At 42.8% G+C, this 24,789-nt stretch overlaps 1 protein-coding gene across 1 annotated transcript in view; it reads left to right on the forward strand.

Moving 5' to 3' along the window:
- The window catches only part of kndc1 (kinase non-catalytic C-lobe domain containing 1), a 252,960-nt gene that overhangs the window by 42,819 nt on the left and 185,352 nt on the right, over positions 1-24,789 (forward strand). Inside the window, exon 3 of the mRNA XM_078564922.1 lies at positions 12,117-12,175. Within this exon, the coding sequence (XP_078421048.1) occupies positions 12,117-12,175 (59 nt within the window). The remainder of the gene's footprint in view (positions 1-12,116; positions 12,176-24,789) is intronic.

Below are 24,789 nucleotides of genomic sequence, written 5' to 3' on the forward strand. Positions count from 1 at the left end.
GCCAAAACATGGCTGCAGTTGAAAGGCTTGTTACTGGAGCAGGTTGAGGAATGTCTACAATGTTGCTATCCTGGACCATAGGGTGCCATAAGAGAACAGGATGGTGATGGAAAGGGGCTCTGGACTAAGGGGAGCTGCCTGACAACAGCATTTTAATTGGCTCCTGACCAGGTGATCCGGGTTTATTGTGGTAACAGTGTAGGAACAACAGCTCCTAGCCTGCAAAGAGGGAAGACCTGAAACCTCTCTCTCCTGTGTTTCTAAGATTCCAACAATTCTTCCATAATAACTAGCTGGCTATCCTTCATATCTCTGTAACCTGCTTCCTCTGAAAACCCCTGTCAAGAGGAAAAGGAGAAAAATCACCAGTCGAGACATTGAGAAGTAAGTTTTTCAACCAGTGAATCACAGGCTGAAAGTGTTGGGAGACCACCTCATGTCATCAACAACAAACTGCAAGGAATTTGGAAGACATCAATCAAAATCAACCTATCCAATCCTGTACTCCGGATTGGTGTTATTGAACTGTTTTATCTCACCCTTAAAATCCATGTTGTGTGTGTGTGTGTGTGTGTGTGTGTGTGTAGGGGTTTAAGAAGGGGTGGTGTTTAAGTTATTGAGTTAGAAGTTAGCAGTTCAAACTTCTCTTTTTTGCCACTAGTTAAAGACAATTTATTCAATAAACAGTTATTTACTTATTAAGTTTACAAACCTGGTGCTCATATTCTGTTAACCTAAATTGAACAGTTAGGTAGAATTGGGGCAATCTGGTGGTTTGGTCAAACTTTTCACATTTGTTGCGGTTCAAGGAACAGTCGGGCTTGACATTACAGCGCACTATCCCCAGTGAGTCGTGACAAAGTTTAGGGGCTCACGTCCAGGATATTTTGGAACAAAAGACAATGACCGTAAGACCATAAGGCGTAGGAGCAGAAGTAGACTATTCGCCCATCGAGTCTGCCCCGTCGTTCAATGAGATCATGGCTGATCTGATAATCCTCAACTCCACTTCCCTGCCTTTTCCCTGTAACCCTTGATTCCCTTACTGATTAAAAATCTGTCTATCTCCGCCTTGAATATACATAACCACCCAGCTGCTATAGCCTTCTGCGGTAAAGAATTCCACAGATTGACTACCCTCTGAGAGAAGAAATTCCTCCTCCTCTGTTTTAAATGGACAACCCCTTACTCTGAGATTTTGCCCTCTGGTCCTAGGCTCTCCCACAAGGGGAAACAACCTCTTAGCATCTGCCCTGTCGAGCCCCCTAAGAATCTTCTATGTTTCAATAAGATCACCTCTCATTTTTTGGAACTCCAATGAGTGCAGGCCCAACCTACTCAACCTCTCCTCATAAGAAAATCCATCCATGCCCGGAATCAACCTAGTGAACCTTCTCTGGACTGCCTCCAATGCCAGTATATCTTTCCTTAGATAAGGGGACCAAAACTGTTCACAGTATTCTAGGTGTCGTCTAACTAGTGCCTTGTATAGTTTTAGCAAGATTTCCCTATTTTTATACTCCAATCCCTTTGAAATAAAGGGCAACATTTCATTTGCCTTCTCCATTACCTGTTGAACTTGTATGATAGCTTTTTGGTATTCATGCACAAGGACTCCCAAATCCCTCTGTGCTGCAGCTTTCTGCAGTCTTTCTCCACTTAAATGATATTCAGCTCCTCTATTCTTCCTGCCAAAGTGCATAACCTCACATTTTCCCACATTATATTCCATCTGCCACGTTTTTGCCCACTCACTTAACCTGTCTATATCCCTCTGCAGACTCCTTGTGTCATCCTCACCACTAGCCTTCCCACCTATTTTTGTATCGTCCACAAATCTGGTGATAGTACATTCACTTCCCTCATCTAAGTCATCAATATATATTGTAAATAATTGTGGCGCCAGTTCTGATCCTGGTGGCACTCCACTAGTTACAGGTTGCCATCCTGAAAATGCCCCCCTTATCCTTACTATCTGTCTGCTATTAGTTAGCCAGCCCTCTATCCATGCTAATATACTACCCCCCAACACCATGGGCTCTTATCTTATTAAGTAACTTTATCAAACGCCTATTGGAAATGATTTGGGTGTAGATTTAGTAAGTAATAAAATCTAAAAGGAAACACCAGGTTTGTACTATCAAAAATAAGGTGGCACTGGAAACTGCCAAAAGCTTCCTGCAAGTGGAAGAGATGTCCCTGGCGATTTTACAAGGGATCCCAAAAGCCAGGTTAACTGAATCGGCAAGTAAATTAAGAGTAGGATTGCCTGCCATAGCTAGGAAGGCAGAGATAATCAAAGGTAAAGCACATAATTTAAAGTTGGAAGTGATACAAGTGATATAAGGATATCAGTAAGATTGAGAGAGGGCAGAGAAGATTTACTAGGATGTTGCCGGGTCTTAAGGAGTTGAGTTACAGGGAAAGATTAAACACGTTAGGACTTTATTCTTTGGAGCGTAGAAGAACGAGGGGAGATATGATAGAAGTTTACAAAATTATGAGGGGTATAGACAGAGTAAATGCGAGTAGGCTCTTTCCACTTAGATTAGGAGAAATAAACACGAGAGGACATGGCTTTAGGGTGAAAGGGGAAAGGTTTAGGGGGAACATTAGGGGGAACTTCTTCACTCAGAGAGTGGTGAGAGTGTGGAATGAGCTACCATCTGACGTGGTAAATGCGGGCTCACTCTTAAGTTTTAAGAATAAATTAGATAGATACATGGATGGGAGAGGTCTGGAGGGTTATGGACTAGGTGCAGGTCAATGGGACTAGCGGAATAATATTTCGGCACAGACTAGAAGGGCCGAATGGCCTGTTTTCTGTGCTGTAGTGTTCTATGGTTCTATGATACCTGATGCTAGTGAGTCACAGCTGGAAGGAATGAAACATCAGTTACAAATGAAGAAGCTTGAACTTGAACAAGCAAAGGAAATGAAAAAACCTGAGCTTGGGGCAGCAGAAAAGGAAAGAGAAAGGCAGGAGACAGAACGAAATCAAGGAAGGGAATTAGAAATGGCAAGGTTAGAAAAGGAGGAAAGAAAAAAAGAGAGAGAGACAGAGAATTCCAGCTTAGAATGCTGGCAGTTAAAAAGAGACACCAGGAGGTGAGGCAGAACTTATGTCCAGATCAGAATCCAGCGGGGAGATGTTACAATTTGCACAAGCTCTTCCAAAATTTGAAGAAAGAGATGTTGAAGCAATCTTTATTTCATTTGAGAAGATAGCTAAACAGATGAATTGGCCAAAGGAAAACTGGACCTTGCCCATGCAGAGCAAATTGACAGGTAGAGCTCATGAAATTTATGCCTCACTGTCAGAGGAGGTTTCTAGGGATTATGATGTGATGAAAAAAGCCATTTTGAATTGGTCCCTGAAGCATACAGACAAAAGTTTTGAAATTTAAGGAAACAGCCTGTAAAAACTTACATCGAATTTAAAAGGATTAAGCAAATTAGTTTTGACGGCGGATACGAGCATAGGGAGTTGAAACTACCTATGAAGTTCTGAGAGAGACCATTCACTTGGAAGAGTTTAAAAACTCCCTATCTTCTGTAATAAGAGCCCATGTGGAAGACCAAAGGGTTGCAATTACTAGACAGGCAGCAGTAATGGCTGACGATTATGAGCTGATCCATAAAACTAAACCTTTTTCCCATCACCCCTATAAATTTGAAAAGGATAGAAAGTGGGAGAGTGAAAGGAAGGCAAGTAGCCAGGGTAAAGAATGGATAACTGGGAATACTTTGAGAACTCCTCCCTGGATCAGGAAGGAAGGTACTGAGGACAGAGGTGAAACTCAAAAGCCAAAGCGTTTCCACTGTAATAAAGTGGGACACCTTCGTTCAGAATGCTGGAAGTTGCGCGGGAAGGCCATGGGACTTATTGGTGTTTGTAAGAATGAGTCCAAAAAAGGAACTCAAAAAGATCAAATTGTAGCTTTAAGTACAAATAAGGGTCTGGAGGTAAATACTGTTATGAATGCAGGTGAAGTGAATAAGGTAGATGAAAGATTTAAAGGGCTTTTGTCTAAAAGGAAGATAACCCCTTTTTCATCAAATGACACAGCTAAACCCATAACTACATTAAGGGACACAGGAGCTACTCAAATTCTTTTGCTGGAGAAGGACCTAGTTTTCCCTCCAGAGAGTTGAATGAAAGCTAAAGTATTGGTAAACAGGATAAGTGGAGAGTATATCTCGGTTCCATTGTACAAAGTACAGTCGGAATGTGATTTGTTGTCTGGATCGGTGGTTGTAGGAGTGGTTAAGAAATTACCCGTGGATGGAGTTGATTTACTCCTGGGGAATGATTTGGCAGGAGTGAAGGTTATAGCTTCGCCCATAATTACAGAAAGTCCGCGAGAGGCTAAGGAGACGGAGCAGTTACAAGAACAAGTCCCTGGGGCTGAATTTTCCCCCAGTTGGAGGGGGGAGGGGGGGTTATGCTGGGGCGGGAAGGAGCGAGCGCCAACCCATTTGGCGTCCCCGATCGGGTCCGTGCCGCCATTTTAGGTGGGCAGGTCAATTAAGGCCCGCCCAGTGTGATGCTCGCCCGGAAGCGCTGAGCGCTCACTGTGCGGGCGGGGGGGTAGGATTCCCTGGGCAGGATTTTACGCTTCGGGAGCTGGGGTGGGGCCCGCTCGCCGACGTGTGAAATGACGTGCAGTGATGTCGGGGTGACACCTGCCGACCTATCAATAGCCAATTGAGGCCATTGACAGAGTCAATTATGTAATTAAAGGACGTGCCCGTCCAACCTTAAGGCTGGCGGGCAGGCCAGGAGCCCCGGTGCGAACTAGAAAAAGCATGAAGCCTCATCCACGGACGGGATGATGTTTCATGTAGCTTTTTAAAAATTTTAATAAAGTTTTTTTGAAGATTATTGACATGTCCCGACTCATGTGACATTGTCACATGAGGGGACATGTTAGGGAAATTTTATTTTACTATTTTTAGGTTTTTAACATTTAGAGCCGATCTCCCTGAGGCTGCACTTAGCCTCAGGGAGATTAGTGCGCTCTTTCGTGTGCGTGTGCAAAAGAGCGCATTCTCGATTTTGGGATTCTCTGCCACCTGCACAGGAAGCGCATAGCGTGGATGAGGTTTCATGCTTTTTCTAGTTTGCACCGGGGCTCCTGGCCTGCCCGCCAGCCTTAAGGTTGGACGGGCAGGTCCTTTAATTACATAATTGACTCTGTCAATGGCCTCAATTGGCCATTGACAGGTCAGCGGGCATCACCCCGACGTCACCTCGCGTCATTTTACGCATCAGCGAGCGGGCCCCACCCCCGCTCCCGAAGCGTAAAATCCTGCCCAGGGAATCCTACCCCCCCGCCCGCATAGGGAGTGCTCAGCACTTCTGGCTGAGCATAAAATGGCGCCGTGCCTCTGATCGGGGGCACCGATCAGAAGCGCGCCTATGCGCGCCCTCTCTTCAACTCCCCCCACCCCCAACGGGGGGAAAATTCAGCCCCCTGAGTCGGGGCCTGCACCCTTTTGCGCATGCGTGGGGTGCCTCAGGGAGATCAGTTTGGTATTTGAAAATTTAAATAAAGGGAAAAAAAAACTTTTAAAACATGTCCCCTCATGTGACACTGTCACATGAGCTGGGACATGTCAATGAATTTTTAAAATAATTTTTATTGAATTTTAAAACTCTTCATGAAACCTCATCCCGCCCGTGGATGAGGTTTCATGAAATATGCGAAGGCCGCCTGGGCTCTTTGCCTTCCCGCCGACCTTAAGGTTGGACGGGCAGCTCATTTAACTGTTTTAATTCGTTTTTAACAGGCCCTAAAGGCCTTAATAGGCCTTTGACAGTTCGGCGGGCACACAGCCGACTCGGCTGCGCGCCCACCGAACTGAAAATTTAAATGACGCACGCTGACGTCGGGATGCCTGCTCATCGACGGGAAAATTCTTCCCCTGGTATTTTTCCATCATGTGTGGTGACCAGAGCAATAGCTAAACAAAGTCCATCATCAGAGGTCAAAGTAATACCACGAGCAGATGTTCTGCTTGTAGCTGAGCAGAGTAGCTGAAACCTTGTTTAAGGATGAGGATAATTCAAAGGAAGTGTTTGGCATGTCTTCCTGAATTGAGGCTCAGAAAGCAGATCCAGGGTTAAACAAGTTAACACAGTCTGCTCACACTTACTGAGGCTGAAGCAGTTTCGGCATGTTCTTACCCTAAAAACTGAGTTCTGATGAGGAAGTGGAGGCACCCTCACAGATCTGAGGATGAGGAATGAACAGTTGTTCATCAGATAGTGGTACCGTCCAAATATCGTAAGGAGATATTGCAAGTAGCACACGAAATCCCTATGGTAGGACATGTAGGAATATGGAAAACTTGAGCATCGATAAACAAGCATTTTACTTGGCCAAGTCTTCATAAGGACGTAGTGCAGTTTTGTAAGATGTGTCGTACATGTCAGGTAGTAGGCAAACTCCAACATGTAATCAAACCAGCACCTTTAATACCCACACCAGTTTTTGAAGAACCATTCAGTCGGGTATTAGTAGATTGTGTAGGACCATTACCGAAAACGAAAGCAGGGCATCAGTATGTCCTTACAATCATGGATATAACCACCCAATTTGCAGGAGCTATTCCTTTAAAGACAATTACAGCTAAGGTGGTAGTGGAAAAGTTAACTCAGTTTTTCACTAGTTATGGCCTTCCAATTGAAATACAATCTGACCAAGGTTCTAACTTCATGTCTAAGATTTTCCAGGACATAATCAGCAATTTGGGTATCAAACAACTAAAGGCTACCACTTATCACCCACAAACACAGGCAGCTTTAGAGAGATATCATCAGGCTCTCAAAACCATGATTAAAACCTATTACCATGAATGCCCAAAGGATTGGGACAAAGGATTAGATCTTTGACTGCTTTCTACCCGAGATTCTCCCAGTGAGCCTACTGGATTTAGTCCATATGAATTGATCTATGGCAATGAAATAAGAGATCCATTAAAATAGATTAAAGAAAGGTTCCTGAAGCCGAAAGACGAATCCTCCATGTTGGATTACGTGTCCATGTTTCTAGGAAGGCTCACAGGAACATGTTGGGTAGCACGAGAGCATTTAAAAATTTCCCAAGCCAAAATGAAAGAATGGGCAGGCAAACATGCTACAATTAAAATATTCTAAGCTGGAGATGAAGTATTGGTATTGTTACCTTTGCAGGGTGAACCCATGAAAGTGAAATTCAGTGTTCCCTACAAGATAGTTAGGAAAGTTAGTGCAATGACTTATCTGATAGATACTCCTGAGCTAAGGAAGAAGAAACGGTCATGTCACATGAATGTGCTAGAGCAATATCATCGCAGAGGAGATGATCAGAAAGAGCTAGTGTGCCAGGTGGTTGGAGTAATGGAGGATGACAAAGACAGTATAAGTCAGATAGAAGGAGAAGTAGACGGTGCATAGAGCAAACCTCCTACAATTTGACTAGCCAATACAACAATACTGGGACAGTTAGACACTGTGTTCTCATATTTAGAGGAAGGACCACGGGAAGATTTAAGGTTACTTAGGAAGTATAAGGAAATTTGTAGGGATACACCTGGATGTACTATGTTAGCTGGGCATGCTGTGAACGTAGGAGACTCAGTGGCGATAAAGCAGCATCCGTATCAGCTGAGCCCAGAAAAACGAGCTCGGTTAGAAACAAAGATCAAATATATGCTGGAAAAGAAATTGATTGAGCCCAGCCAAAGCAGCTGGAGTTCACCGGTCATAGTGGTTCCTAAGCTGGATGGATTCACTGGATTTTGTATAGACTATAGGAAAGTGAATGTAGTAATAAGGACAGATTTGTACCCAATTCCTCGGTTAGAAGATTGCATCGATAGGTTGGGCAGTGCCTCATTTCTTTCTAAAATTGACCAATTGAAGGGATAGTGGCAAGTGCTATTAACATCAAAGGCTAAAGAAATATCTGCCTTTGTTATACCAAGTGGATTGTACCCATTTCTAATCATGCCGTTTGTGTTTAAAAACTCCTCAGCTACATTCCAGAGATTTAAGAATCGAGCCATAGCTGAAGCACTTAACTGTGTGTTTATTTAGACAATGTCGTCATATATAGTAACACATGGAAAGCAATTAGAGGATCTATTTAAGCAATTGCAGTTAACTGGCTTAGTCATAGATCTGGCCAAAAGCGAATTTGCAAAAGCATGGGTAACTTACCTAGGTCACATTATAGAGTAATAGAGGTCTACAGCACAGAAAAAGGCCCTTTGGCCCATCAAGTCTGCGCTGGTCAAACAAGTACATAACTATTCTAATCCCATTTTCCAGCACTAGGCCATAGCCTTGTATGCTATGGCATCGCAAGTGCATATCCAAATACTTCTTAAATGTTGTGAGGTTTCTGCCTCTACCACCTTTTCAGAGAGTGAGTTCCAGATTCCCACCACCCTCTAGGTGAAAAACTTCTTCCTCACATCCCCTTTAAACCTTCTGCCCCTTACCTTAAATCTATGCCTCCTGGTTATTGATCCCTCCACAAAGGGGAAAAGTCCTTCCTGTCTACCCTATCTATGCCCCTCATAATTTTATACACCTCAATAATGTCCCCTCTCAATCTGCTCTGCTCCAGGGAAAATAACCCCAGTCTATCCAATCTCTCCTCATGACTAAAACTTTCCAGCCCAGGCAACATCCTGGTAAATCTCCTCTGCACTCTCTCTAGTGCAATCACATCCTGCCTAAAATGCGGATTCCAGAACTGCACGCAATACTCTAGCTGTGGCCTAACCGGCATTTTATACAGTTCCAGCATAACCTCCCTGCTCTTATATTCCATGCCTTGGCTAATAAAGGCAAATATCTCATATGCCTGCTTATCCACCTGTCCTACCTTAAGGGTCTGGTGGACATGCACACCAAGGTCCCTCTGATCCTCGGTACTTCCCAAGGTCCTACCATTCATCGTGTATTCCCATGCCTTGTTTGTCCTGCCCAAATGCATCATCTCACACTTATTCAGATTAAATTCCATTTGCCACTGATCAGACAATCTTACCAGCTTATCTATATCCTCCTGTAATCTAAGGCTATCCTCCTCACTATTTACCACCCCACCAATTTTCGTGTCATTCACAAACTTACTGATCAATCCTCCTACATTCAAGTCTAAATTGTTTATATATACCACAAACAGCTAGGGATCCAACACTGATCCTTGTGGATCCCCACCGGACACAGGCATCCAGTCTCAAAAACACCCCTCGACTATCACCCTCTGCTTTCTGCCACTGAGACAATTCTGGCTCCAATTTGCCAAATTGCCTTGGATCCCATGGGCTCTTACTTTAGTTATCAGTCTCCCATGCGGGACCTTATCAAAAGCCTTGCTGAAGTCCAAATAGACTACGTCAGATGCATTGCCCTCATCTACACACCTGGTTACCTCTTCGAAAAATTCAATCAAATTGGTCGGACAAGGGCAGGTGTTGCCGAGAATGGCAAAAGTGAAAGCTTTAATAGAATTTCCTATTCCTAACACCAGTCAATTGATGGTTTTTTGGGAATGTGTGGGTTTTATAGGACGTTTGTGCCTAGTTTTAGCATAATAGCTGTACCCCTCACCAATTTGTTTAGAAAACAAGCAAAAGTGGTATGGTCAGCAGAATGCCAAGCAGCCTTTGAAAAGCTGAAGGCAATCTTAATAAATGAACCAGTGTTGGCCGCCCCTGACTTTACCAAACCTTTTAAAATGACAATTGATGCTAGTGACTTGGGGGTAGGTGCTTTCCTATTACAGGGTGATCAATTAGGGGTAGAGAAGCCGGTGGGGCACTTTTCCAAGAAACTAAATCAATATTAGAGGATGTACTCTACAGTTGAAAAATAAACTTTAGCATTGTTGTTGTCTCTTCAATACTTTGAAGTTTATGTCCAACATGATAACAAAGAAACACTAATCTACACTGACCATAATCCGCTGTGTTCATTGAGAAGCATAAAACTTGAAATACGAGACTGCTTAGATGGAGTCTATTGTTTCAACCATTCAATGTAAAGATTGTTCGCATTTTCGGTAAAGACAATGTGATCGCGGATGCATTGTCCTGGGTGTAAATAGCTGAAATAAAGGGGAAGGATGGATAAATGAATGTAAGTCTCTTATTTTGTTGTTCATGTGTCACATATCTTGTGGTGAAACACATTTTTGAAATGGCTTTTCATCTCTTTTAAGGGTGGAGGCATGTAAAGAACCTACTTTCTTTTATTTTTCTTGGACTGTGGCTTTAAAATTGGACTGTAGCTTTAAAAAAACTACCACGGCTGCAATTGAAAGATATGTTCACTGGAGCAGGATGAGGAATATCTACAATGTTGCTATCCTGGAACATAGGGTATGTAAGAGAACAGGATGGTGCTGGAAAGGGGTTCTGGACTAAGGGGAGCTGCCTGATGACAGCATTTTAATTGGCCCCTGATCAGGTGACCAAGGTTCTGTGTGGTAACAGTGCAGAGAGAAAAGCTCCTCGCCTGCAGAGAGGGAAGATCTGAAACCTCTCTCTCCTGTTTTTGTAAGATTCCAACAATTCTTCCATAATAGCTAGCTGGTTATTCCTTACATCTCTGTAACCTGCTTTCTCTGAAAACCCCTGTCAAGAGGAAAACGTAAAAGAATCACCAGTAGAGACATTGAAAAGCAAGTTTTTCAACTAGTGAACCACAGACTGAAAGTGCTGGGAGACCACCTTGTGTCATCAACAACAAACTGCAAGCAATTTGGAAGACATCAAAATCAACCCATCTAATCCTGAACTCCAGAGTGGTACTATTGAACTGTTTTATCTCACCCTTAAAATCGTGTGTGTGTGTATGCGTGCATGTGCAGGGGTTTAATAAGGTGTAGAGTTTAAGTTATTAAGTTAGAAGTTAACAGTTCAAACTTCTTTCTTTTGCCGCTAGTTAAAGACAATTTATTCAATAAACAGTTATTTACTTATTCAGCTTACAAACCTGGTGCTCATATTCTGTTAACCTAAATTGAACAATTAGGTAGAATTGGGGCAATCTGGTGGCTTGGTCAAACTTTTCACATTTGTCGGGGCTCGAGGAATGGTGGGGTTTGATATTACAGCACAGGATCCTCAGTGACTCGTGCCATATGCACAAAGTGAACCATGCCAAAAAATCAGGTCAAAGGAATTTAACGCCCTCAGTCTTCTTTGCATTTATATTTCTAATTTGTTAGTTTGTTTAGTTTGAACTTTGGCAGTCTGTTTCACTATTAGTTCTTAAATCTTAAATCAGAATACCAAGATCTGTTAGTATTAGCAATCTGAAATATAATGAAATTAATGTGAGGATAGATAAAAACTTTTGTGTGCCCCCTGAAGTCCCGCAGTACATACATATGTGCCCAACAAAAGACAAAAGCTTGGACATTACAGAGTGACTTGTAACCTATAGAAATTAGTGTATCAGTGCACTCTTTTTTTAAATCTTTACCAAAGGATCTTGGAATATCATAGACCATAAATCTTAGAGTTTCAAATTCTCAGGAAGGTCCAAGTTCAGTCCCTACCCTGTACGGAGTTAGCTGGAGTGGCAATGGGGATACCACAATTGGCCTTTGGGCTCCACGACTAGGAAAAATGGAATATCAGCCAGGATTTCTGCTCCACATTTGCTTTCCAGTGGTTTGTGCTGCAAGTGTTTGTGTAGATGTTGATTAAGGTCAAGGTGAAGCTTTGTGTGTTGCCTCCCAATATCAAATAGTCTGTCAACACTCGCTGTCTCACATACCTAAATTTCAATATTAAGCCATAGAATCTCCAAACCAGAAACAGACCATTAAGTCTACATGGGTAATTCCTTCGACAAGCCAATTAACCTAATCACCTGCTTTCTGTGGCAATTGTAAGAGGCTTTTCTGTACCTCAGTAAAAGAATAGAACCCACAGGAAATGAAGGGAGGAAGAAAAAAGAAAATGGTAAGAAGTAGGAGAGGGAGAAAATAATTTCAGGGTCTTTAAATGTACAAGTGTTAACTAGTCCAACTCATTCAGTGCCACCATGAAACCATGTAGTTGCATTTTGTACTTTGTGATTAATTTTCCTTATTGTTTCTTTACAGATGATCCAGAAGGTGCCTTTGTACCCCCAGAATTTGACATTACTGGCAATACCTTTGAGGTTGGTTGAAATAGCTTATGAACATAAGGCAAGCAGGAAATATTTTCCCTACTGTTTTCGGAATGAATAGCATTGCAAATTTAATGAGAAAACCCCTATGTATAGAAACCTTTAAGCGAAATGTCTGCTATGATTAGATTGGATCAATTTTAGAGTGCTTTTTAGGCATAGCTATTAATTAAGGCCAATCACTTGAAATTGCACTAGCCTAAAAGGCTTTTCATTGTCTAAAGTGCTTTAGAACTTCCTTCCTTGCCAAAAATTTGTTTTATTTTTATCCAGTGCAGATCTGCTGTTGCTTCCGAGCCTGGAAATTTTGCTTTGTGACATTACAGTATGAACTAAAGGTTAATGTTTGTATTAATTTTTCCATTATAATAATGGAGGAGTAAAAGGCCTAGAAATTGACCAGCTGGTCAACATACCTTCCAGTGTATCTTCTAATTTTTTGGCGGGGCGTGGGTGATTTGTTTAAGTGCGTGACCCCTTAAATTTTTTGCTGGGCTGACTTGTGCATGGCCTGTGCAGGAATCTTTGGACTATGGCACTGCCTCACAGCTTCGAGGGAACATTGGAGCTGGTTATTCATCTCCATGCCTGAGTGGTGAGGCCCATGGCACAGCCAGAATTGGAACCTGGGTCTCGTTATTGTCAAGCCGGTGAATAAAATGGATTGGGGGATTAGGCCGCTGCAATAGCAACAGCGGCTCTTAGTAGTAGCTAGGGGTGTAGCGGAGGCTAGATGAGTGGTGATGGTGGTGATCGAGAGCACCACAAGAGTGGGGATCAGCCACGGCCTGTGTGCTTTGAATACGGGGCCAGGAGGAGTGGTCCCGTTACGCACTGCCTAATGCTATACAGGCTTGCTTTACCTGAGTGCAATCAGTGCCAGCTATCTCAGGGCAAACCAATCTTGTAGAGGAAACCTCAAACAGGAATTGGCCCCTTATTTGCAGTGACCTGTTTCATGAATGGGCCCTGATGCCATTTCTATTTTGGCCTTTACCAATATGGCGGGTGGTGTATTTCTGACTCATAAATGAGCAAATACTTCCTGCTCCTCAGTTGAAAGGTTTAGGAGGCTGATGGATAAAAGATGCGTGGTTGAATTTCCAACCCAAGTTGTTTGAAATAGATGGGTTAAAGCCTGGACTGAAAAAGCCGACAAAGTCATTCCATGAGCACTTGGCAGTGCCAAAGGGATAAGTTCATTTTTTTTCAAAAAAAAAGTCGTATGAAGAGATGTTTGACACCATAAAAAATAATTATTTTTGATGGATCGTTTGTATGTGGGACATATATTTAGGTTCCAATGAGCGACTTTGTTATTGTTGAAAAGTACAAACCCTACAGAAAAATATTTGAGTAGCCATAGAATCTTAGATTAGTGGAGTCGTGATCCTATATTGGCATTGTTAAGTTTGCCATTGCCCCTATCATAACAGTAGAACTAAAAGAAAGGGGAACTGAAAACAATTCAATGGGGACGTCTGGAGAGGTGAAACTACCCTGTGCACCTGCGACAGTGGACATCACCAGAAAGTAACCTTTCATGTATTTGCAATTTATGAGCAAACAGCAAATGGAAATTAAAGTAATAAATCTGTTGAAAAAGTTTTTTTTTAAATTGATCTACTAATTTAAAAACCTGAAGCTTTCCAGATATTTGTAGAATAACATTATGTTAACCTGCAGGTGTAATAAAGGAAGGAGGGAATATTATGCTAAAACAGTGCATTGTTGCTTCTGTTGTGGGCTAACTGTGTTTGTTTAAATTTTAGTGTTTTTTCACAAGTTGATGTAATTGAATATGTGTAGACAAGCGCAGTGAATGGAATAATTTTTAAAGCGCTATTTCTTGTTGCTTGGAAAGCAAATCAAGATTGTCAATTTATCATTATCATTTCAGCATGTTATCTTCCCTGTAGAATTTACTTCCTTGTAACCCTGACCTCTGTTTCTCCACATGACTGAACAAGCAAATGTTATAAATGTCAAATATTACAACACAAAGTTGTAACACAAAGACCTCATTTCCTAATGCCTTTTGGACACATAATGCATTTTTTAAAGTTTCATTAATTTTTGGGAGAAATTTGATTGCTGCTATTATTCTGACAACCTTGTGGACGAGCTGCTATTTCAGTTTCGACCTGGTAAAGTGATATTCTTGTGATATCAGCAACAAGCCTTATCAGTAAAGATTTCCTTAAGATTGGGAAAAGACATTCCTTGGCATACCTTGTAGTCCTGAAGATCAATTGAGAATTTTCTGGCAGTGGAACTTATTTTGATTTATGACACCTCTCAATGCAGTTTCTCGTTTGAAGCACTCTGATGTTTACCCTGCCTTGGCTTCAGATTTGTTGCTATTATTTTGAAGGTTCTCTGGATTCTCCTAAGTTCTGCTCCTCGATCTTCATTTATATTTTGCTCTTCCAGCCAGTTGGAGAATTTAGTTCAGAACTTATAATACCCCTGTCAATTTTGGATTATTACACTAGATATTCTGTTGAGTTTAGCATCACTTCCATAAGCAGATCTAACCTCTCTTACCATCTGAAGTACATTATTTTTGCTGGCCAATATCATAAGCAATAGGAAGACCCGCAGGTCAGAACAGAACTTTCAGTTTGTACAAAACTAAACATTTTTATCTACCATTATCCTGCCAACTTTTAATATTTTGTGTAACTCATTCTGTGGTTTCTGAGCTGCCTTCTCCAATTCCACTGCTCTTGCCAGTGACCTCCACCCCCTCCATTGAAGAGCTGGAAATAAGCAGCCTGGAAGATCCATCACAGCGTTTACCCACACCCTCCACCAACGCAGAGACACACACCTGGGGGAGGACCTAGATCCAGAGCAGGCTCAGGTTCACTAACTGGTGTTCACTATACCGACACGTGTCCGCAGCAGGAGGAGGCAGGTTCAGCCAAGCTCCCCTGGCACTGAGAAGACTGCTGGGCAGAGGCATCTGTGAGGCCTGAGTCAGATGATGAGCCTCTGGATTCGGCCTTCTAACTCATCGTGGTGGGGTGAAGGTGAGGGGAACATCACACAGAGCTTTTGGAAGTTCTCAAAAGAGTGGCATGCAAGTCGGAGGAGTGCGTCTGCCTGCTCTCTGATGAAGTGGTGTCCACATATGCGTGTATAGAGGTCTCCTTGGCAACGATAGTAGAAACCATGGAGATCCTGGTCCAGCAGGACGCAGAGATGTGTGCAGACCTGCACTCCATCACGGTAGCCATGGGTGAGTTCCTGCAGTAGCAACACGAGGTGGAAATGGGGCACCTCAACATCCCTCCAGGTGCTCCTTCCCCTCAAGGAGTCAGGCTGGGGCCCTCGGACACCCAAAGGGAGGAGGAGTGGCAGCTGGATACCCCTGGGTCATCCACTCAGGAATCTCAGAGGCTGTCTGCTCCCTCCAAGTCGTCTCCGCCTGTGTCCCCTTCAACCTCGTCATCTGTCACCGCAGAGGGAGCAGCTGGCCCACAGGAGGACAGCCAAAGCAAGTCAGGGCCCTCAAAGCCTCGGCTCTGCGGAGGACAGATGCTGAAGTCAGCAGAGACAACAGGGCCAACCATTGCACAGGCTGTCTCCACCCCTCCTGCGGATGTCGGGGCAGCACCTAGAAGAAGTGGTTGGCCTAGAAAAGTTAAGAAATCCTGATCACAAGTAGGTCCATGGATGAGCACTTTTGTCACTTTATAATCTGAAAATATGTTCACTTTCACTGAACAACATGTAATGTTGTCCTTGAGCTGCATTAACAGGCTTTGCGAGTTCTCCACCTGCATTGCCCCTCCCCCCACTAGCAGTTCAGCCTCACGCAGCCAGACCACAAGTGATTCTGGAGGGAGATGTGTGCGTGTGTGACAGGGCCTTTCAGAGCCTCGTGCAAGCACTCTCCAATGCACGCGGAGCGTTCACCCATCACAATCATCCTACTGTCCCGAGCATTTTGAATGCTGCCTGCTGGGGTTCTCTTTCAGTTGTCTATCTGAGCTGACCTGCATCTCCGCCCACCCAATGCATACACTCCCATACAGCACTTGTGCCCGTCCAACATGACACTCCGCTCACTTTCAATTTCGACAACCATGGTCGTGGACAAATATCTTGTCAACTCCCCTGTCCTTTCCCCTCCCCCAGTCACCTATGTCCTTTCGCCTATCAATGTGGTTCTCCCTAGTATCACCTTCCACCTCCCCACCATCACCTACCAACCAGAACCCTTGTCATTCTAGGATGTCCAGGTGAACGTGCACATTCCCTACCTTCCTGAGAATCCCACCCCCATCCACATTGACCTTCCCAACCCCAGGGTCTGTGTCTGCCTCCGAGTCCCACCAACCACCCTCTCCGTGCCTTCTACCGTTACCAACACACCCTTACCCACCCCACTCTATCGGCTTCCTCTACCCCCTCTGACATTCACCATTACCTCCTCCCACACTCACTCTCACTTCGCTCCCCAGGAGGCAGTCATTGATTTCACAGACCCCTCCCTTGCATGTTCACCTGGATATCTCTCCTGCCCCACTTACTCCCCCCTCCACCCTTACTTCCTCCTCCCCTCTGGACACCTTCCCCACTCTGAACTCCCTCCTGCCCCCGACACCTTTCCCCACTCCCAAGCTCCCCACCACCGACAACTCTCCCCCTTCACCCCCGAACCCATTGCCTTATACCTTCCTCCCCCCTTACATCTACCTCCCTACTTGCAGCATTCTCCCCAGTTACACCCTCCTCCATCCATACTCTCTCCTGCTCCGCCAAACTCGCCCCCCGACACCTTTGTCCTCCCCTCCCAACCTCCCTCCACACCCCCCAACACCTTCGTTCTCCTTCGCCCCACTCCCAATCTCACCTCCCTTGGTACACCTTCCTTTCCCACTCACAGCTAGACCTTCCTCCGCAACCCTTTGCCGATCATCCATAGCAGCTTATGGCCATGACCACAATGGTCCGAAGCAGACCCAAAGCATCAACAGAGACCTCCCATCTTCCAAGAGCTGCTTCACGGTGGAGCCATGTGCATGAGGATCCACCCAGCACGCGATGCACGTGTTCCTTCAGTGTCCGGTTGCTGTTGGGTTCCGGCATCTTTTTCTCCCTGGATGTCCACAATCTGAGCAAGGCCCCAAAGGTGAGTAGATAGGGCGTGAGGGGACGATTCCAGTTGGGCCTTACTTTGCACCCCATTACCGGGATACAAATCGAATACATGCCGGCCTCCGGCAGGATTCACGTTCCGCTGTAGTGGACATCATTAGATGATTCCACTGTGATTTCACGCCAGCATGAAACCAATTTCTGCCCCTCACGCCGAATTGCACCCCCACCCCCGCCCCCCCCCTCCACCCGCCAAGACATCTGCTGCCAGCAGGAGTGGATGATTCTGCCCATTGTTTCTTCTACAATAAACAAACGTCCCCAACTCTTCTGTAACCAGCAATTTGTGCCAACTATGAAGCATGCCAGTACATTTAGCTCTCCAACTAAGCTGGTCTCAACAAATAATGATGATGTACACATGAACAAAGTGAAACTGAGGAAATGTCAAATATTTACAAGTGAAATTTAAATTTGAAAATCACCCGTGCCACCTTTGTTTGTCCAGGAGACTCTTTTATAGCCCACCCATAGCTGCTGCATTGTCAGCTGATGGTGGGTTTCACAACATGAAAAGCTTCCCCCCGCCACATGATCGCACATGTTTCCTGTGCACCCTGCCAGAACTTTAAATTTTAACTGGAATCGTGTGGGAAACTTCTGGTTACACCGTTGGCAAAATCCCCCCATTATCTGCAAACGTGACCAAGTTCTATTGCTGATTAAAAATTAAAATTAAAAATGGTGTTTGTCCCAACCCTATTCCCTGGGCACACCACCTTGATGTAACTCCATTTATAAGCAACACTGTTTGCCTCTTCTGAATCCATGTTAATTACTGTTTACTTAATTATTATTGTACAGATAATCTTCAACCTTCCACCAGATCATGAAGTTCACGGTTTTACATGGAATTGAGATAAAACTGAGGGGTTTATAATTGCAGTAGAGTAAACTACCAGGAAAAATGATTTAAGCTAGCAGTTTAAATGGATTCAAGACAGAACCAGTTGTGTTTCTCAAGAGAGGGGATTGAGGTGAGAATATGGGTAGGTCGGGTGATCATCAATCAAAAAGGGATATTAGCCAAATTGTCTATTCCATCTTCTCCAAGTTATATCCACCAAGGTGATCTTAAAGCTCTCATTGTCTATTTTTTCTAGTTCCATGATATGACAGAAACTGATATCTATGGTGACTCAAAAGAAAAAAAAAATGAGGAGCACTTTTCTAAATTTGCAGTCTCAGTTCTGTGCTGTTCCCCCATTGAACCACATATCAGCAATTTAGACATCTGCCTGTGTGAGTCTCTGTCCAGTCAATAGTTGGATAAATAGTTGGAGTTTGCGTCTGAATTCTTGATATGTACTTCTCAACATGCTGCTGTAGGAATGCAAGCTCATTAAACTAACCCTCTATCTTTTCCTTAGAATTTTAGCTGATCCAAAACATTAAATTTAGCCTTCTTTTATTCAGTGCAATTTTTACTAGAAGTAATTAATTTGTCATAATGTGAGAATACACAAACAACTAACTGTAATGTGAATCTGAATGTTTTCCTACATTATTTTGTTGAGGTGGATTCACGAGGAAATATGCTGCGTAATTAATAAAGGTGTAGAATTCATGGGCTGGAAATTCGCCTTGAGTGCTGATGTGAAACGGTTGATATTGGATTGACTATCTATTTTACGCTGCCTGATATTGAATTCCATTGGCTTCAATAAACCTAAAGAAACCCCCACCTCTTCTAATCTACCCCAGCAGCCCCATCTAACTGTGATAACTGAAAAATTGATTCTTTATATTCGAGAATACAAACTGGTTTACTACAGCAATGACACAAAGACTCACAACTCTCAGCGTGTAAAGCGTGAGGACAATCCCCCATTCCTGAAAGTTTTCTGCAGTAAACATCGAGTACCTTTATCATAATTCCTGTGACCTTCCTGCTATGTATCCTCAATCTGTTTCTTTCATAAACAATTGTTTTGAAAGATAATAAATATTAGAATTTGTACTTTCCTATTAATGTTGGATATTCAACTTTAAAAAAAAAACTTCTTCAGAATTATTTTTGAGGTTTGCGGAAATATATCCATCACAGAAAACTGCTGATTCCTCAAGAGCCAGTCAAAAAACACTATATTGTCTCTGACTACATCACTCTCAGTAATTATTCTGAACCCTTTCAGAAGCTATGTGCAGCCCGCTTCTAACCCAGCGTTCTTTTTATACCATGTAACCCCTGACTCACTTCAGCAACAGCACAGGAAACTTGCTGACCTTTGTGATTATAAAACGAAAAAATAACTTGCTACATTGCATTTTGTATGAAGTTTGAACTGCAGCCATTTTTGCATAGATCGATGACCGCGTAGTCATGTTGGTTGATGGAACCCTGGAGAATTGTTGCTCTTATTCAGATAGAATATTTTATGCCTAACTGAGCAAGCTGTTTAATGTCTCATCTGGAAGACGATATTCCAACAGTTTGGGCCTCCGTCTGAATTGTGTTAAAGTGTCACCCGAGTTTTTAATGCACAACTCTATAGCAGTGCTCTTTAAAAAAAAAAGTGAAGGATTGTTTGCTCAATTTTCTGGTGGCTACCATTCCTTATTGGAAATTATTGGTTCATGCTTTTGAATAAGGAGAACAATTAATAGCTAATTAAGCCAATCACGATCTTTGGCTCATAACACCTTTGATGTTTTGGTGGGTGGAGAGCTGGGATGGGGGGGGTGAGGTCACATTTTAGATGTACTGTTTTTGAAAAGTGCAACAGATTCAAACTAGATGCAAAGCTTTTAATGATGTGAACAATTTGACTTGCACAGAAGTCCATCTGAAATTGCACCCACTAGAGAAGCTACAAAAAATGACAGAATCGGATGACGAATGATTTCCATTTCTTCTCTTGACCTAAAAACTCAATGTCCCAGTTTTTCTGTCAGCCTCTTAGGAATGCATGTACCGGTGTTTCTTCTGTGATGAATGATCTCACAAAAGACCAGGGGAACACAGGGGATTTGAAGAATAAACAATGCTTGCAAAGTTATAAAACCTTGCTGTGTTCAAATCATTATTAGAAAGGCAAGCAACTTTGAGCAGAACCACTTTGTAACAAAGTTGTTTGGAAATCAGTCCAATGCTGCTCCGGATAGACTGAGAAGACATGTACCTTCAAGTATGTGGGCCTTCATCGACTTTCTTTCTTGGGCCAAAAGGTACAAAGAACTGTTGAAAGTTGAAATGAAAAGTTAAGTGCTCCTTTTCATGGCAACTGAACTCTAATGATTGACATCCAACTCCTTAGAAGGGAACTGAGTAAAATTGTCTTTTTTGCATGTTTCTTAGGCATGGTGCATTAAATATCTTCTGATTTGTCTTGTGTTTATCTTATCAAATAGCATGCTTTCCCAATTGCAAATTTGCAAAAGCCCCGATTTAACTCTGTGATTGGTGGGCGCTGGGCTGGCACTCCTTTACTTGACTTGCTAAAGTGATTTACTTTTAAATGGGCCAGGCCTGATTCTCACCCAAACCTAAAGTCAAGGACCTCAGGCCAGTGGGTAAGTGTAGCGGGAGGCTGCAGCCATAGTCCCAGGGAACGATCCCCAAAAGAGCAGCTGAAGAGGATGGTCCACTGCAGTCGTGGTGATGTCTGTGGCAGGGGATCGCTTAAAGAATTTTTCTCCTGTCCCCAAAGGGAACCCTTATTTAAAAAAAGAACTAGCCTATCCTCATAGGTGAGTTACCCTGGAGAGACAACACCAGGTCTTGATCTCCCTGCTGCTGGTTAAAATATGGTTGCGTCTGAATCATATTATCACACTCCAATTTTTGAACCTCAATGAGGCCTTTGACTTTCTGGGTGGCCTCAAACATTGCCCAAAACACATCTGTTAAAATGACAAGGGGTTTGTGACTGTGGTGAATGCCATACTGCCTAGATGTGAATCCCCATTCTTGCCAGATGGACAGTGTTAAAATATCAGCAGGTATTTAGAAAACAGTGAAATTAATGTATACTACAATAGAAACTACAGATGAAAAAAATTGCCTCTGCTGAAGGGCAAAACTCTCCTTTTTAATCCTATTTGCTGAGCTTGCATTGTTTCTGTAATTCAACTTTTGGACGTGTCTGGCTGATGGCTCTTTCAACTGTCTATTACCAAATTTATTTGATGTTCTTGGAGAACATCAACAACCTTTTTAAAATTCTGATGTTTGAAGTGCTTGGCTGTGATAAGCTTAACACAGCTCCTACTTTGTATTCCATCTTCAGCTTGGTGCAGTTATTCTCTGAATTAATTGGTATCATCTTTCACTTGCTTTAAATCCTAGTTTTAATTCTTTTTCTTTCATTTTTCTCCTCAACTGAAAATATTGCCTCGTGCTGGGACTCCACAAACTTCTCAGAGCTCGTCCAAGTGATTGTGTTTCACATTTGAGGTTGATGAATGTTGCTAGGCTATTTGACCATTGTTGGCATCACAGTCAGCCTGATCCATTCCTCAATTATTGTCAATACTAAGAAACTTGACAACCATTTAAGGAACCTTGCTAACTCCATTCTTAGGCTGATCCCTCTCCCCAAAATGTAGGAGCATTTTTAGCACACAGCAGGAATTGGAGCTGATACCTCATGGCCAGTATGGCTCAGCAACACACCATTCTCCTTCATTTTTAGTTACTACTCCAGTAATTTATGGCTTTTCTGTTGAAATAGATGAGGACATGTGCCACTTGAAGTTATGAATTGCACTAGTTATGTGAGGAAACCATCTTTGAAAAAATTGAAGGACATTGAATTTTGGACATCCTCCTGTTTTAAAAATTAGCTTGTTATATAATAAATGAAAATATTTCTGTGTTTTCTAAAAGAAGCCTGGTTCGAGTCTTTTTATGCTGGAATAACAGTATCATAGGGAAACAATTGGCCAGTGTTATGGGTGAATCAATCATTTGAACTATTGTTGTGACCTGTGGAGAAATGGGGCTAGAATTAACCGTGCACTCCTACCATCACGGTCTGTAACATAAGATTGGGGTCTCTCACGTGATTTGAAGCATGGACAACAAGTGATTGGATACAGTTTAATAATAATTGTTAAAGGACAAAAGGACAGATATCAGGATTCTGATTCATTCGTAACCGACATGTCTTTGGAAGTTGCTAAGACTTTTTTAAAGATGGAAGATTTATCTCTGACTGGTTTACAAAAAGTACCCAAGGCTAAGTTAAGGGAATTGGCAGATAATTTGAAGTTAGAATTAACCGAAGAGGCAAGGGAAGCAGAATAGTTGAGGTAACAGCTCAGCATTTGAAATTGGAAGGGATATAAGAGAGACCACATTCTCCAGGGGGTGAGTCAATTGAGTTAGCTAGAATTTGGTTGCAAATTAAGCAGCTTGAACACAAAAAAGAAATGGAGAAACTTCAACTCGAGCAGGAGAGAGCAGAAAGAGAAAGAGCATTTGAGCAGCTTGAACTGGAATTTCAGGCAAGAGAGAATGAATGAGAAAGGGAACACTAGCTTAAAATTCCAGAATTTAAAACAGGGGCACCAGATGTTGGGGAATGTTTTGTGGACAGAACTTATCCCAACGCAGAATCCAGCGGTGAGATGTTTAAATTTGTACATGCCCTTCCAAAGTTTGAGGAAAGGGATGTAGAGGATTTCTTCATTTCGACAGTTAGACACCATGTTCTGATACTTAGAGGTAGGACAACAAGAATCTAGTGAGGTTACTCACGAAATTCAAAGGAATCTGCAGGGATGAACCAGGATGTACAACTTTAGCCATGCATGATGTGGATATAGGGAGGTCTTCTCCGATAAAACAACACCCTATCGTTTAAGCTGAGAGCAACAGGCTCAGGTTGAAGCAGAAATCCAACACATGTTGGGAAATCATTTTATTGAACCGATGTTAGCTGCCCCTAACATCACTAAACCCTTCAAGGTGGCAGTTGATGCTAGTGACTTGCAGGTAGGTGCAGTCTTGTTACAAGATGATGAATCAGATATAGAAAAGCCAATGGAATACTTTTCTAAAAAGTTAAATTGGCATCAAAAAAGATATCCTAGCATAGAGAAGGAACCCCTGGGATCGTTACTGGTTCTAAAACATTTTGAGATATATGTCCTTCATGGCTGAAAAGAAACACTAATATATACTGACCATAATCCCCTGGCTTTTATAGAAATGCTTAAGGGGAGAATTTTCTCCCATTGGGCGGGCTGGGTGGGAGTGGGTGTGGGCGGGCGCACTGCCGAACGCTGCCCGAAATCAGCTGGGCGCCACCATTTTGTGTAGGCGGGCCAATTAAGGCCCAGCCAGCGTGCCGCGTACCCGGAAGCGCTCAGCACTACTTGTGCGGGTGGGGGGGAGGAGGGAGAGTCGGGGCCTGCACTCTCGCGCATGGAGCTGCCTCAGGGAGATTAAGGAAAGTCATAAAAATTTGATAAAAAAATAAAATTATACAGACATGTCCCCTCATGTGACATTGTCACATGAGGTGGGACATGTTTATCAATTCACATGAAACAATTTATTAAATTAAAGAAGCCTTCATGAAACCTCATCTCTCCCGTGGATGAGTGCCTCAATTAGTTGATTAATAGCCTCAACAGGCCTTTGACAGTTCAGCAGGCACGCAGCCGACTCCAATGCGCCCCCGCTGAACTGAAGATCTGAATGACGTGTGGTGACGTCGGGATGCACGCCCAACGTCACCCCGTGTCATTTTACACTTCGGCAACCCCGCACGCCAACCAGAAGATTCAGGCCTAAGACTCAGAATGCCAGACTGTTTCGATGGAGTTTGTTATTACAGCCTTATAACTTGAAGGTTGTCCATGTTGCTGGAAAAGATAATGTATTTGCTGACGTATTGTCCAGAATGGAATTTTTTGTTAGCATAATATATAAAACAAACGATAAGAAACTGACCAGAGATTCAGTATCAGAAGTGAAGTGAGAATGGGTGAGTGCATGTTTATAATTTTTATATATATGTTGTATATGTTTTTCCTACATGTTTTGTAATGAAGCATATTTGAAAATGATGTTTCATTCCTTACGGGTGGAGGCATGTGAGGAACCCGTCTTTGGAGGAATTGAAGGACATTAAATTTTGGACATTGTTCCTCCTGAGTCTTTTTTTAAGTTTACAATATTAATTTGGGGTAGTGAGTGTGCCATTCTTTGAGAAACCACAGGTTAAGGTAGATGTCCAGCAAGGAACACCTGTAGAGGGGAGAGATACTTTGTATATCTTAAGTTAACAAAGAACTGTTTTTGCCAGGCTAAAGACTCTTGCTAATTGATTGAAGACACCTGGCCCAACAGAAGTTTTATTTATATGCAGTCTAGAATGAGTTAAAATTTCCTTGGAAACATCTCATCAGAATAATTCATCTGTTTTTTTGAGAGTCTGCAAAGTTGTGATAATTAAGAGTCATCAGCGACAGTTTCGCCAAAAAAA

The sequence above is a fragment of the Cetorhinus maximus genome, chromosome 20 (assembly GCF_964194155.1).
Source record: "Cetorhinus maximus chromosome 20, sCetMax3.hap1.1, whole genome shotgun sequence".
Classification (NCBI taxonomy): Eukaryota; Metazoa; Chordata; class Chondrichthyes; order Lamniformes; family Cetorhinidae; genus Cetorhinus; species Cetorhinus maximus.